Source organism: Ovis aries, chromosome 1 (assembly GCF_016772045.2).
Source record: "Ovis aries strain OAR_USU_Benz2616 breed Rambouillet chromosome 1, ARS-UI_Ramb_v3.0, whole genome shotgun sequence".
Taxonomy (NCBI): domain Eukaryota; kingdom Metazoa; phylum Chordata; class Mammalia; order Artiodactyla; family Bovidae; genus Ovis; species Ovis aries.
In genome coordinates, this window is record NC_056054.1 from 74,833,539 (window position 1) to 74,850,197 (window position 16,659).

Here is a 16,659-nt window from a genome sequence, read left to right on the forward strand (position 1 = left end):
AAGCTGTATAATTGGCTCAGAGGGTAAAGTATTTGCCTGCAATGCAGGAGACCCAAGTTTAATCCCTGGGTCAGGAAGATCCCTTGGAGAAGGGAATAGCTACCCTCTCCAGTATTCTTGCATGGAATATTCCATGGAAAGAGGAGACTGGCAGGCTAGAGATCATGGAGTTGCAAACCAGACATAACTGAGCAACTAACACTTTCACTTTCAATGTGATGATTTAATGTACATACGGAATGAAACAATTATCATTACAAAATTAACACATCTCTCATCTCACATAGTTTGTGTGTGGGCGGGGGAGTACTTGAGATGCACTCTCTCAGCAAATTTCAAGTATACAGTACAGAATTGATGACTATAGTCACTGTGCTCTATATTAGAAATCCAGAACTTATTTAATTTATACTGAAAGCATGTACCTTTGACAAATATTTCCCCATATTCCCTACTCCTCAGTCTGTGGCATTCACCATTCTCCTCTCAGGTGCTCTGAGTCAGACCGATTTAGGGTTTCATATATAAGAATCACCCAGTATTTGTCTTTCTTGACTGACTTAACTTCACATCGTATGATGTCCTTCATATTATTGTTGTTCTCACACATAGAAGAATTGTTTTCTTCTTTTTCACTACTGAATGCTATTTCATTGTGTATTTGTAATAGTTTATTTATATACGTACATATTCAGCACTGGCCACAGGACTGGAAAAGGTCAGTTTTCATTCCCATCCCAAAGAAAGGCAATGCCAAAGAAAGCTCAAACTACTGCACAATTGCACTCATCTCACACGTTAGTAAGGTAATGCTCAAAATTCTCCAAGCCAGGCTTCAGCAATATGTGAACCGTGAACTTCCAGATGTTCAAGTTAGTTTTAGAAAAGGCAGACGAAACAGAGACCAAATTGCCAACATCCGTTGGATCATGGAAAAAGCAAGAGAGTTCCAGGAAAACATCTATCTGTGCTTTATTAACTATGCCAAAGCCTTTGACTGTGTGGATCACAATAAACTGTAGAAAATTCTGAAAGAGATAGGAATACAGACCACCTGACCTGCCTCTTGAAAAATTTGCATGCAGGTCAGGAAGCAACAGTTAGAACTCGACATGGAACAACAGACTGGTTCCAAATAGGAAAAGAAGTACATCAAGGCTATATATTGTTACCCTGCTTATTTAACTTATATGCAGAGTACATCATGAGAAATGCTGAGCTGGAGGAAGCATAAGCTGGAATCAAGATTGCCGGGAGAAATATCAATAACCTCAGATAGGTAAATGACACCACCCTTATGGCACAAAGTGAAGAGGAACTAAAAGCCTCTTGATGAAAGTGAAAGAGGAGAGTGAAAAAGCTGGCTTAAAGCTCAACATTCAGAAAATGAAGGTCATGGCATCCGGTCCCATCACTTCATGGGAAATAGATGGGGAAACAGTGGAAACAGTGTCAGACTTTGGGGCTCCAGAATCACTGCAGATGGTGATTGCAGCCATGAAATTAAAAGACGCATACTGCTTGGAAAAAAAGCTATGACCAACATAGTTAGCATATTGAAAAGCAGAGACATTACTTTGCCAAAAAGACGGACATTACTTTGTCCGTCTAGTCAAGGCTATGGTTTTTCCAGTGGTCATGTATGGATGTGAGAGTTGGACTGTTAAGAAAGCTGAGCGCCGAAGAATTGATGCTTTTGAACTGTGGTGTTGGAGAGGACTCTTGGGAGTCCCTTGGACTGCATGGAGATCCAACCAGTCCATTCTAAAGGAGATTAGTCATGGGTGTTCTTTGGAAGGACTGATGCTAAAGCTGAAACTCCAGTACTTTGGCCACCTCATGCGAAGAGTTGACTCATTGGAAAAGACTCTGATGCTGGGAAGGATTGAGGGCAGGAGGAGAAGGGGACGACAGAGGATGAGATGGCTGGATGGCATCACCGACTCGATGGACTTGAGTTTGAGTGAACTCTGGGAGTTGGTGATGGACAGAGAGGCCTGGCGTGCTGCGATTCATGGGGTCACAAAGAGTCAGACACGACTGAGCGACTGAACTGAAATGAGGGAAACAGACACTTGGAGGGCACAAACAAAACCTTGTGTACACCAGGACCCACGAGAAAGGATCAGTGACCCCACAAGACACTGACCCAGACTTGCTGGAGAGTGTCCAGGAGCCTTGGGCAAAGGCGTGGGTCAGCAGTGGCCTGCTGCAGGGTTGAAAGACACTGGATCTTTTGAAGGAGGTTGCCATTATCTTAATTACCTCCACCAAAGTTTGGCCTCAGGTCAAACAACAGGGAGGGAAGACAGCCCCAGCCTTCAAAAGAAAATTGGATTAAAGATTTACTGAGCATGGCCCCACTCATCAGAACAAGACAGAGTTTCCCCCTCAGTCAAGTCTCTCCCATAAGCTTCTTATCCTTATCCTAAAGAGGGCAGAGGGACTGAAAACCACAATCACAGAAAACTAACCAATCTGATCACAGGACCACAGCCTTGTGTAACTCAATGAAACTATGAGCCATACCTAATAGGGCCACCCAAGACGAACAGGTCATGGTTGAGAGTTCTGACAAAATGCTGTCCACTGGAGAAGGGAAAGGCAAGTTACTTCAGTATTCTTGCCTTGAGAACCCCATGAACAGTACGAAAAGGCAAAAAGATAGGACACTGAAAGATGAACTCCCCAGGTCAGTAGCTCAACATGATACTGGAGATCAGTGGAGAATAACTCCAGAAGAAATGAACAAAAGCAGCCAAAGCAAAAACAACACCCAGTTGTAGATGTGACTGGTGATGGAAGCAAGGTCTGATAATGAAAAGAGGACTATTGCATAGGATCCTGGAATGTGAAGTCCATGAATCAAGGCAAACTGGAAGTGGTCAAACAGGAGATGGCAAGAGTGAACATTGAAATTTTAGGAATCAGTGAACTGAAATGGACTGGAATAGGTGAATTTAACTCAGATGACCACTGTATCTACTACTGTGGGCAAGAATCCCTTAGAAAAAATGGAGTTTCCATCATAGTCAAAAAGAGTCTGAAATGCAGTACTTGGATGCAATCTCAAAAACGACAGAAGGATCGCTGTTCATTTCCAAGGCAAACCATTCAATATCACAGTAATCCAAGTCTATGCCCCGACCAGTAATGCTGAAGAACCTGAAGTTGAACAGGTTTACACAGAACCTTCATAAAACTGTAGAAGACCTTCTAGAACACCAAGAAAAAAGATGTCCTTTTCATTATAGAGTACTGGAATACAAAAGTAGGAAGTCAAGATATACCTAGAGTAAGAGACAAAGTTGGCCTTGAAGTTCAAAATGAATCATATCAAAGGCTAATAGAGTTTTGCCAAGGTAACACACTGGTCATAGCAAACACACTCTTCCAACAACACAAGAGAAGACTCTACACATGAACATCACCAGATTGTCAATACCAAAATCAGACTGACTGCGTTCTTTGCAGCCAAAGATGGAGAAGCTCTATACAGCCAGCGAAAAAAAAAAAAAAAAAAAAAGACCGGGAGCTGACTGTGGCTCAGATCATGAAATTCTTATTGCCAAATTCAGACTTAAATCAAAGAAAGTAAGGAAAACCACTAGACCATTCAGGTGTGACCTAAATCAAACCCCTTACACTTATACATTGGAAGTGACAGATTCAAGGGATTAGATCTGACAGACTGCCTGAAGAACTAAAGAGCCTCATGATGAAAGTGACAGAGAAGAGTGAAAAAGTTGGCTTAAAACTCAACATTCAGAAAACTAAGATCATGGCATCTGGTTCCATCACTTCATGGCAAATAGATAGCAAAACACTGGAAACAGTGAGAGACTGAATTTCCTTGGGCTCCAAAATCACTGCAGATGGTGATTGCAGCCATGAAATTAAAAGACGCTTGCTCTTTGGAAGAAAAACGGTGACAAATCTAGACAGCATATTTAAAAGCAGAGAGATTACATTGCCGACAAAGTCCGGCTAGTCAAAGCTATGGTTTTTCCAATAGGCATGTATGGATGTGAGAGTTGGACTATAAAGAAAGCTGAGCACAGAAGTATTGACCATTTTGAACTGTGGTATTGGAGAAGACTCTTGAGAGTCCCTTGGACTGTGAGGAGATCCAACTGGTTCATCCTAAAGCAGTTCAGTCCTGAATGTTCATTGAGAGCACTGATGCTGAAGCTGAGACTCCAATACCCTGGCCACCTGATGCCAAGAACTGACTCATTGGAAAAGACCCTGATGCTGGGAAAGATTGAAGGCAAGAGGAGAAGGGGATGACAGAGGATGAGATGGACGGATGGCATCACCAATTTGATGGACATGAATTCGTGTAAGCCCAGGGAGTCCACCCAAACCCATGTTCATTGAGTCAGTGATGCCATCCAACCATCTTTTCCTCTGCCATCTCCTTCTCCTCCTGCCTTCAATCTTTCCCAGCATCAGGGTCTTTTCAAATGAGTCAGCTCTTCACATCAGGAGGCCAAAGTATTGGAGTCTCAGCTTCAACATCAGTCCTTCCAATGAACACCCAGGACTGATCTCCTTTAGGATGGACTGGTTGGATCTCCTTGCAGTCCAAGGGACTCTCAAGAGTTTTCTCCAACACCACAGTTCAAAAGCATCAATTCTTCTGCGCTCAGATTTCTTTATACTCCAACTCTCACATCATACATGACCACTGGAAAAACCATAGCCTTGGCTAGACAGACCTTTGTTGGCAAAGTAATGTCTCTGCTTTTTAATATGCTGTCAAGGTTGGTCATAACTTTCCTTCCAAGGAGCAAGCATCTTTTAATTTCATGGCTGCAATCACCATCTGCAGTGATTTTGGAATCCCCAAAAATAAAGTCAGCCACTGTTTCAGTTTCCCCTTCTATTTGCCATGAAGTGATGGGACCAGATGCCATGATCTTCATTTTCTGAATGTTGAGCTTTAAGCCAACGTTCTCACTCTCCTCTTTCACTTTCATCAAGAGGCTCTTTAGTTCTTTTTCACTTTCTGCCATAAGGGTAGTGTCATCTGCATATCTGAGGTTATTGATATTTCTCCCAGCAATCTTGATTCCAGCTTGTGCTTCCTCCAGCCCAGAGTTTCTCATGATGTACTCTGCAGATAAGTTAAATAAGTAGGGTGACAATAACAGCCTTGACATAATCCTTTTCCTATTTGGAACCAGTCAGTTTTTTCATGTCCAGTTCTAAGTTTTGCTTTCTGAACTGGATACAGATTTCAGGCTTCTACAAATCTAAAACCATTTCAGATATTTCATATGTACTTAAAAGAACCATTTGGAGGAGGAAATGGCAACACACTCCAGCATTCTTGCTGGGAAAATCCCATGGATAGATGAGACTGGTAGGCTGCAGCCTATGCGGTCACAAATGGTTGGACATGACTGAGCAGCTAAGCTCACAAAGAACGATTAATAGCTTAGGCTGCTAAACTCTGAAATATTCCTTGAATATTGTTGGCAAGTATGATTCAAGTTAACACACATTTAAAAAGCTATATAAACAGTTTTCCGGTGAATGAAAAAATGTGATTAAGACACAATTCTTGTTTAAAAATATCATACATCCATTTACCCAACTACTTACTGAACATTTTCCACTGCTTGGCCTAATATCACATCAAATTCATTATGTGCACAATTTGACCCATCATTTTCCTCCTAAAATATAATATTGATCCTACCTTTCCTTTTACGAACGGTAAGGTTAGCATTCATTCAAAATGTATTTACACAGCACCTACTATGAGACAGTGTGCTGAGAACTCATGCTGACCAATATTGATTTGATGCATGGCTTCATGTAAAAAACCAAAAGATACTGCAAGGTTCACACCAACTACCCAGCTCAGCAGCTATGCAAAAAAGTAGGAATCATTCACCTAAACATCTCCTTCTTCATCAAACCTCATTTTATGTATTAAATCACAAAATCCTACTTGTTTTGACTTAATTTCTCAAGTTAACCTCAATTTCACTACCATAGTACAGGCTCTGTTTCCTGGCTGACAAAAATAATCTCCCAAACTGATCTTCCTGCTTGTAGCTCATCTTAGTGGAATCATTCAATACTGGCAGAGAGAAATGGAAAGTTTGTCACTGATCAGGGACTCCCCTCATTTAACTCCTTAGCATGGAATAGAAAACCCTTACTCAAGTTGTTTGAATTTTAGTCTCACATCTCCCAATCTTTTAATAACTACACTTCACTTCCTATAGACCAATTTGACTTTCATTGTGTAGTCTCCTGAATACAATATCCGTTTTCATTTCTCCACATATTATTTTGATTCTCTCTGATTGAATGTCTTGCCCTCCCTTTTTGTCTAGTTACTTCTTATCTTTTCTTTAAGAAGCAAATGATAAACCAATATCTTTGAGAAGATTTATAGATCAGTGTCAACACCTACCTCAAAGTGAGATATGAAATTCCCCCTCCGTATCCCCCCTCTTCATTATTATTACATAACTACTGTTTCAGTCTATTTTACCAATTTTTACACTCTAATTATTTTTTTATTTTTGTCTTTGAATTCCTTAAGGAGAAGTCCCTGCTTTGTTATTGTCTGTATACTTTCTGCTTAGTACACAGTAGGTACTCAATAAATTTTAGTCTAATGAAGGAATGGTAAATTCAGTTATTTCTTCATTTTTCATTTACTTTCACACTTTTTCTTAGCATCATAAAAGAAAAGCTCCCTACATATGTGAATGATTCATCCTTTTTTATTTTAATATTCAAGTATACGAATGTAATTTTAGGATAATAAGATTCAAAATTATTCTAAGAAAAGAATACTTCTTCAAAATATTATCTTTCTGAGACAAAATGGGATTACTATTCAGAGACCAGAGGGACAATACAGAGACTCTGGATAGTTACCTATTGTTCACTTAATTATTTATAAAAATAATTTGGATGTTGTGCTAGAACCCAAATTTCTAAGCATGGCAATATTATAAATCTAAGAATAAGAAATATTAATAAATGTCACTCCTCACATATCAGCTCAAATTACTTTGTGATGACACAATAAGGAGAAAACTGATTCATACAAAGTATATATCTGTATTATTTATATGTGTGTGTGTGTGTGTATACATATATATATCCCCGGGGAATGATTGGCACAATTTTCAACATTTAAATTTTTCATTTCAATGTTAATGCTATTGACAAAAGGAAAGCTCAAAGAATGAATATCCTGCTCTTGTATTAAAATTCCTAAGTTAATGAGACCAGAGATTTGTTCTAAAATAAAGTTATGAAATTTTTTTTCTTTCTTTTTTCCTCTTTCTCTCTCTCCCTTCGTCCTTCCATCTTTTCTCCTTTCCTTCCTCCCTCCCACCATTCCTTCTTGCCTTTCATAATTCATAAATGATCCAAAGACTCAATTCCTACACACTAAGATGAGGCTAAACCTCGAAGAAACACACACAAACACAATGTGCACACTTACAGCTCTCATACTTCTTCTTCACTAAAACCTCAAGCCCACGACTCCAAAGAACTAAGTTTTGAAAAGTGAAAGTGAAGTCTCTCTGTCGTTTCCGACTCTTTGCGACCCCTACCTGGCTCCTCCGTCCATGGGATTCTCCAGGCAAGAATACTGGAGTGGGTTGCTATTTCCTTCTCCAGGAGATCCTCCCAACCCAGGGATCGAACCCGGGTCTCCCGCATTGCAGGCAGACACTTCACCCTCTGGTGAGCCACCAGAGAATCTCACCCTGAGATTGAGTGTCTCATGCTCTACCGACTGAGCTAGCCGGGCTGCTTCAGTTTTGAAAACACCTACACAAGAACAGTAAACCAGGCCACAATAAAATGAAGTTCACTGACAATGGGCGATTGATTTCAGGCACAATTATAAGGCTTTTCCAAGCTTCTAGATCCGTAAGATATGGTGACTAAAACAGACCTGTCCTATCCATATCTGTAAGTTAGCATAAAAACAAAAAACAAGCTTTAATAAAGTCACATTTACACTAGAATTTCTAGACCCTTAGCTTTGCCAGATCTTTGACTTTTGGTAGTGTACATGTCCAGTGAAGAATACCATTACTGAGGATGACCAGGCTGACTGAGGATGAAATTGTTTTATGACCTAGGGATGGTTACAGAAAATTTCCAGGAGGTTCTTTCTCTGAGTAGAGTGTCTTCTGACAAACACTTAGGAGGAAAGGTGTACCAGAGAAACAACCCTCGTTAAATCCTTGCTTCTCTAAGCAAGGTCTGCAAATCTGAAGTATTTGCATCACATAAGGGCTTGAGAGAAATTCCAATCTCCACCCTAGCCCCTCAGCTGGAAGCAGATAAGAGGTAACTCATATTTACATTAAGCTTCCCTGGTGGCTCAGTTGGTAAAGAATCTGCCTGCAGTGTTGGAGACCTGGGTTCAATCCCTGAGTTGGGAAGATCCCCGGGAGGAGGGCATGGCAACCCACTCCAGTATTCTTGCCTGGAGAATCCTGAATGGAGTCGCAAAGACTTGGACACAACTGAGCAACTAAGCACAGCATTAAACCATTAGTTCTCACCCTGAAGTAAGAATAAATTTTTATAAAAAAAAGAAGTCTCAACCTACCTTCTCTTGAAAGACTCTTGGTTTGCCCCTTGTTCCCACCCAAACATAGGTCATACCATGGCCAGATCTGTTGTCGTTCTAATAACTGCATAAGAAACCAAATAGAGAAGTATACAGAGAAAGAATTTGGGGGTGCTACAGTAGACCCTTTTGTATGTTGTCACCTAAATTGTGTGAAAATCATTCCCCTGGTTTGCTTTTGTCTCATTTCACTGATGAGAAAATTGAAGCATCACTAGTGCCATTCTAGATCAGCGTTTCTCAAACTCTCTGCAGTGAGGGGGCAGTCTTTAATTCAAATCCACTTCAAAGAATAACTTTGGTAAAACAATATAAAAATAAATTACTAGAAATTGAAAAAACAGCAAGCATACAAATATATGCACTGATATTTTATTATTTGATTCATCAGACATGAACATAAACACCAGTTTATCATTGGTCGGTAACAACTACTTTAGAGTCTGGCACCAGTCAATGGTTACACTGTCAGTGGCACTGCTACAGACAACACAGAACTTGAACCCAGGTGGTCATACACTTCAGAAATAAATAGATTTCAATTCACATCGTCAGGCTTCAGAAGCACCATCTCAATCATGGTACTATAATCACTGACCCCTGAAAGGCACAGCTCGCCTGCAGCACAGGGTTCCTTGCTTATAGACCAGTACTTAGTTTTTGTCAGTGAACCAAATCAAGTCATAGGCTGTGCAGCACGGATGAAATCATAATGGACCAGAAACATCAGGTGGTTTTTGTTGCTAAGTCATGTCCGACTCTTGTGACCCCATGGACTGCAGCCCACCAGGCTCCTATGTCCATGGGATTCTCCAGGCAAGAATACTGGAGTGGGTTGCCATTTCCTTCATCAGGGTTTCTTCCTGACGCAGGAATTGAACACGGGTCTCCTGCATTGCAGGCAGATGATTTACTGACTGAGCTATGAGGGAAGCCCAGAAACATCAGAGGATGTAATTTTATGTCTCAGCTTTACAACTAGTATGTAGTTCAATGAAGATGTTTTTATTCATCTTCATATATACTCCAGTCTATAACAGACTAATATATCACATCACTGGGTTGTTATACGGATTCTTTGACAAAGTGTTAGTACTTTGTTTTATACATATTGTTAATTTACAAAATCTAATCTTATATAGAAACATAACCAATTAATTGTTTGATTCCCAATCAAAATTAAATAGTCAAAACATATTTGCATTTCTCTTAGAATTGCTAGAGATGCTTAATAAAATTATTCCTAGACAATTGATAACAAATTATATTCAAGAATCTTATTTATATCAAGCTGACAACTATCAGTTTATAATCAAAATGGATATGCTGGCTGTCATGATAAAATACAGTATTCTGTTGATTCACTTGCCTACACATTTAGAAATATGTAAAGATAACAAATTAACTACTTTCCATTATATTGGAATTAAGTCTGCTTTTGTGGTACTTTTGTACTTAATTGTTGAGTGTCACATGAGAACTCTGAAAAAACAATTTACTTCTCTTTCAAATATATTACATATATTCAATCTATATCCATGTTTTAATCAATGCAAGAGAAACTAACTAAAGATAGTGTTAGAACCATTGGTTCTACTTTTACAATATTGACCAATATTAACAATTCAGCAGCTGTGTTTCTTATTCCTTTAAAAAGTTTTTGTTTCCTTCCTTAATCTTGGTATTTTTTCAATTTTTTTTAACATATATGTGTGTGCACGTATGCATGTATACTCAGCTGTGTCCGACTCTTTGTGACCCCATGGCTCCTGGTGTGTCCACCAGGATCCTCTGCCCATGGAATTTTTCAGACTAGAATACTAGAGCGGGTTGCCATTTCCTTCTCTAGGGATCCTCCAGACCGAGGGACTGAATCTGAGTCTCTTGTGTCTCCTATACTAGCAGGCAGATTCTTTACCACTAGCACCACCTAAGAAGCACTTACATATATACAAAGTCTCATTTCACTCAGTTTCCAGGAAATTTGGAAGCAATTTTTATCCATTAAAAATGGATATTTTAAATATGTCAACATTCATTTCTAGACTTAGAGCATTTTTAAGTTTATATACTGTTTGACAGCTTTTTCTCATGTTGAAAAATAGATCTCGGTAAGTTAAATCAAAATCAAACATCTGTGATTGCCATAATTAATTCTAAACACAAAATAGCTGAACACTATGAGAACTGATTTAGTCACTGTTTTTTATTGAACTTTATAGTTAGGCAAAATTCCCCAGCATAAGTAAAAAAAATATACAGGAACTCTGGAATTATTACTATGAATCAAACTCAGGTTCCAGGGCTATTTGACAACATCACTATCTCAAGATATCTATAGGATATTAATCTTAAAGTTTTTATGTACTGGCGTTCTCAGATCCGTTTGAATATATTCAGATTTCCACTAGTAACATCTCATGGTTTATAAGAACATTTCCATATCATCTTCTTAAAAACAGGTAAATAAAATTGGCCAAAACATTTCACTTAAACTTCAAATAGCTTACACTATCACACATCAGACCAGAAATCCATATTTATTTTTTATATTATTCACAATTATATGACTTTTATTAGCATACACTTTAATTCTTTAGTCTCCAAACACATGGAGATTCAAGCTTTCGGCTTCCTGAATATTTTTGCCTTTATCTAATCATTTTAATTACACCTTTATGGTTCAGTTTTTACTATAATTTTTAAATAAAAAATCAGCCTCCCACTTGCAAAAGTATTATAGTTTTATATGAAATTGGATAATTAGAAGTTTTCATCCCATTAAGAGACATACCATATTTACTTCAAATTCAATTATCTAATAATTGGCAAATTTGTACATCTACAGTATAAGAGTACCTAAATTCATAATGATGGTCATGCCAGCATTGCAAGAAGCTGAATGTCTCTGGATAGCAAAGAATTCTGAGTATTAAACATATTAACTATTTCCAGCATAAACGTTGAGAACTTACTATAAATGTATCACTCTTCTGGGTAAACTTCGAGTAATACAGAAATATGATAGGTTCCTGGTGTGTGCACGTGCACGTGTGTGCTTGGTCGTGTCTGACTCTTGGCAGCCCTACAGACTGTAACCCACCAGATTCCTCTGTCCATGGGATTTGCCAGCCAAGAATACTGGAATGGGCTGCCATTTCCTACTCCAGGCGATTTTCACAACTCAGGGATATAACCCGTGTCTTCTGTGGCTCCTATGTTAGCAGGTAGTTTCTTTACCACTGAGCTACCTGGGAAATCACATGTACATGGTACTTACAAATTATTTTATATTAATGAGTTACGATAGGGATATAGTTAATTTGAAGACTACTATACATGTACACTGGGGCTTCCCAGGTGGTACTAGTGGTAAAGAACTCACCTGCCAGTGAAGGAGATGTAAGAAACAGGGGTCTGGGATGATCCTTGGGTCTGGAATGATCCCCTGGAGGAGGGCATGTCAATCCACTCCAGCATTCTCGCCTGGAGAATCATATGGACAGAGAAGCCTGGTGAGCTACTGTCCAGAGAGCCGCAAAGAGTAGGACATGACTGAAGCGACTTAGCACACATACATGTACACTGGAACTGAACAATTAGGCAAATCAATGTCAGATGATGGGAGTCAGCTTTCTCACATAGGAGGTATAGGAAGATACGGGCAAATAAAGGGAAGATGCTAAAATGACTGAGTGGCACTGAATTAGAGAGGGAGACAAGAATATATATTCATGTTCAAATTAGTATGAAAGTGAAAGTGTTAGTCACTCAGTCATGTTCGACTCTTTGTGACCCACAGTGGGGAGCCAACCAGGCTCCTCTGTCCATGGAATTCTCCAGGCAAGAATACTGGAGTGGGTAGCCATTTCCTTCTCCAGGGGATCTTCCTGACTCAGGGATCGAACCCAGGTCTCTTGCATTGCAGGCAGATTCTTTACCATTTGAGCCATCAGGAAAGTGCTTACAGATACAGATGATTATATATTTATAGGTATATGTATGTACACAGGTAAGCATACACATGTATCTTATTTTGTTCTGTCAGTTAAGAGGTCCTAGAAGCAGCAGGATTGCAATAGCAATTTGCATGCTTAGCTCTGAGATCTTGGTTTTAGTAAAAGGACCTTGGCAAAATGGCTGATTCCAGGACTAGGGTAAAAATCACACAAGAAATGCCTATAGTCTCTTGCAGTGCTAGAAGTTAAATGATAAAAACACAAATACACACACTCATACACACACTCCCCAGATAATGGGGATGTATCAAAGAAACACTGGAACCAACTTAAAGAACTTCTAATGGCCACAGATGGAAAAATTACAAAATAAATATATTCTATATAATATACCTAATATTAGATTATATCCCAGAGCACAAAATAAGTATCCACGAGTCCACCCTTATATAAATAAATGATTATATAAATAAATAAACAGGCAGAATAGGCAAATCTTCACACAGACTAATTCTAAATAATTTATGCAGATATTCTATTCTCAAAAAGGGAAAGGTAACTCCTCAGCTTTTAAGTATGGCCTGCTTACAGTGACTTCCTTCCAAAGAGTATGAAAAGAGAGAAAAAGAGTAACTTAATAGTAAGGAAACCTATCATACACTACTTTAGCCAAACAGACCAAAACAAGTTCGAAGGTGGAATATCAGAAAGTAAAAAGAATGACCAATCTAGAGTAGAGACGATTCAGTACAGAATAATTAGAAATAAAATTGTTACCATAGAGTGTTCAGTTGTTACCAAGACCCCAGAAAGTCAGCCCTGGGCAACAGAAGCATTTTAATGAGGGGGGTTTTGATAAGGGACACAATATAATTAAAAGAACTATTAAGGAAGGTAATTTTAGTTGAATGAACAAAATAAAAGAAGAAATTGTGATATAGAGAAGCTGTCATTAAGAGAAAATATTAACATGTATAAACATCTGGATTAGAGCAATAGCAGATAAACAGAAGAAAAAAAGGATATAGAATTATGATAGTTTAATTGTAGATGATATCCAGGATAGTAATGATAATGACCTGAATTTTGTGCTGCAAAAGTCATGTGTTGAAGTCTCAAACTTCAATAGCCAAAATCCCACTGTGTTTGGAGATAGGGTCTTCAAAGAGGTAGCTAAGCTAAAATGAATTTAAGGTCATGAGATAGGTCTTAATACATCATGTCTGGTATCCTTATTAGAAAAGGAAATTAAAACAATAAAAATGCACAGAGAAGAGAGCATGGGAAGACTGACACCGGGAGAGGATAGCCATCCACAAGCTATGGAGCCAGGACTCAGGAAACCAACCATACTGACATTTAGATCTGACTTCTAGCTCCCAAAATTGTGGGAAAACACACTGTGCTGTTTAGGCCACCCAGTTTGTGGTACTCTGTTACCACACTAACTTTGGAAAGCTAATATAATGATAAAATAATAATTTACACAATAATTTTCAATTCTGAAGTTTTGCAAACTTGTACAATAACCCTGACATCTCAAAAGTTACTGGGAAAATGGAGGAGGGACCTCATGCAGGCTGTAGCAGAAGATAAATCCCTCAACAGATAAATCATTGCCCTCTTGAGGTCATTTAAGAAATCAATGATAAAAAAAAAAAAAAAAACTTATCCTCTTGTCTGTGCACCTACTAGCCTGAGGGTAAAGTGAAATCTGAGGCCACTTCCTTCTTTTTTTTCACTCTCTGTGATCCTGAAATATAGCAAGAAATATACTAATATTGTTGAGTGAATAAGTTTATATTTCCCACAGTGCCAAGCCCAGAGTCTCCTGCATTTGTCAGTGCTTCATTAATGTTTGTTGAAACAAATCAATAGGAAAAAATGTTTTAAGCTCTAGTCAAAGTTGTAATTATTTTTAAATGTCAATGACACCAACATATCTTAAATGAGAAAACAATTATTAAAGTAATGGGAAAAATATCATGCAAATATCCAGCTACTTCAGGCACTTTAGTTTAAGATGATTTTAATCTTGATTTAATTTGGGAGTGAATACTTTCAATGCCTACCACTGGTTACTACAAATGACAAGGGAAAAAAAAAAAAAAGGAATGGCTTCTAAGCCCCTCCAAAAACCCTTGCCTAACTGAAAATAGGTTTGTGTTCTCTCTCACATTTCTATTTCAGTCTATAGTTTCTAAATATGATGTCTATATTTCCAACATCCACAAAAGTCTTCTAAAACAATGTTAAATTGGTATCAGTTGTTAATATTTGCCTGGTTTGCAGAGGTGAGAGGGATCAAGTGTTATCATGCTTCCTTTCTGTATTAGCTTGACAATTGTCAAAATGAAAAGACACAGACAGGGGAGAGATTGGAGGAGAACTAAATATAGTTCTTGAGATACATATTATGTGCCAGGTATTTTCTGTGTGCTCAGTGGCTCAGCTGTGTCCAACTCTGCAACCTCATAGACTGTGGCCTGCAAGGCTCTTCTGTCCATGGGATTTCCCAAGCAAGAATATAGGAGCAGGTGGCCATTTCCTTCTCCAAGGGATATTCCCAACCTAGGGTTCAAACCTGCACCCCCTGCACTGGTAGGTGGATTCTTTATGATTGTACCATCTGGGAAGACCTAGGTATTTCCGAGACGACATATATTCAGTTTCCGCAGAATCGGTGCTATGTTTAGTTGCTTAGTCATGTCCAACTCTTTGTGATCCCATGAACTTCAGTCCACCAGGCTGAATCCATGGGGATTCTCCAAGCAAGAATACTGGTGTGGGTTGCCATGCTCTCCTCCAGGGGATCTTCCCAACCCAGGGATCAAACCCAAGCCCCCTGCATTGCAGGCTGATTCTTTACTGTATGAACCACCAGGGAAGCCCATGAATACTGGAGTGGATAGCCTATCCCTTCTCCAGGAGATTTCCTGACCTAGGAATTGCACCAGGATCTCCTTCATTGCAGGCAGATTCTCTTCCAGCTGAGCTACCAGGGAAGCCACATTAGAAGCCATAGCATCTAATGAAATATTAATATGTTGTTTCTAGTTTATTTAAGGAAAAATCAGAGCTTAAATTAGTTGAAATAACTTCCCAAGTTAAAATATTCACTAAGCGGCAGATCCAGGATTTGGATCCAAAGCCTACATCCTTTAATTTACAACACACTGCCTTTCAGGATTAATGAAACTCTATGTCTAAATATTAACAACAATAATTTATTAGCTATAATCATTTCAATTGTCTCTTCCAGGTTAGTAAGCTGGGGTTACCCACCTAATCACTCCTTGCTGTATTATAAACTGACAGCATGCGGAGCCAGCTGGTGGCAACTCACATTGTTTCAGATATCCTTCCAGATCACCCTCCTGATTTTCGATTTCTCAGGTTTCTTGGTACCAATGCTGTTCAGGTGCTCAGACGTGTCCGACTCTTTGTGACCTCATGGACTGCAGCACATCGATGTCCCTGTCCTTCACCATCTCCCAGAGCTTGCTCAAACTCACGACCTTTTTCAGTCCTGTGGTCACTGATGAGTTCAAACTCCCGCACAATTGTAGTCATTCCAATGCTAGCAAAGTAATGCTCAAAATCCTCCAAGCTAAGCTTCACCAGTACATGAACTGAGGACTTCCAGACGTATAAGCTGGATTTAGAAAAGGCAGAGGAACCAGAGATCAAATTGTAACATCTGTTGGGTCACAGAAAAAGCAAGAGAATTTCGAAAAGCATCTACTTCTGATTCATTGACTACGCTAAAGCCTTTAGCTGTGTGGATCTCAACAAACTGTGGAAAATTCTTAAAGAGATGGGAATACCAGATTACCTTACCTGCCTCTTGAGAAACCTGTATGCAGGTCAAGAAGCAACAGTTAGAACTGGACATGGAACAATGGACTGGCTCCAAATCAGGAAAACTGGAATCAAATTTGCCGGGAGAAATGTCAATAACCTCAGATAGGCAGGTGACACCACCCTTATGGCAGAAAGCAAAGAGGAGCTAAGGTGTGTGTTAGTCACTAAGTCATGTCCAACTCTTTTGTGACCCCATGGACTGTAGCT

At 39.0% G+C, this 16,659-nt stretch overlaps 1 protein-coding gene across 5 annotated transcripts in view; it reads right to left on the minus strand.

Annotated features, from left to right (window-relative positions):
• The window catches only part of DPYD (dihydropyrimidine dehydrogenase), a 930,457-nt gene that overhangs the window by 581,917 nt on the left and 331,881 nt on the right, over nucleotides 1-16,659 (minus strand). Inside the window, exon 9 of one of the 5 annotated variants that reach the window (XR_009599787.1) lies at nucleotides 15,917-16,243. The exons of 2 other annotated variants lie outside the window; for them this stretch is intronic. Coding sequence is in view for 1 of the 3 variants with exons in the window: in XM_060411991.1 (XP_060267974.1) it covers nucleotides 16,206-16,243 (38 nt within the window). In the remaining 2 variants the exon portion in view is untranslated. Of the gene's footprint in view, nucleotides 16,244-16,659 lie in introns of all 5 variants that reach the window. 2 more of the 5 variants (XR_009599789.1, XM_060411991.1) reach the window with 2 other exon arrangements.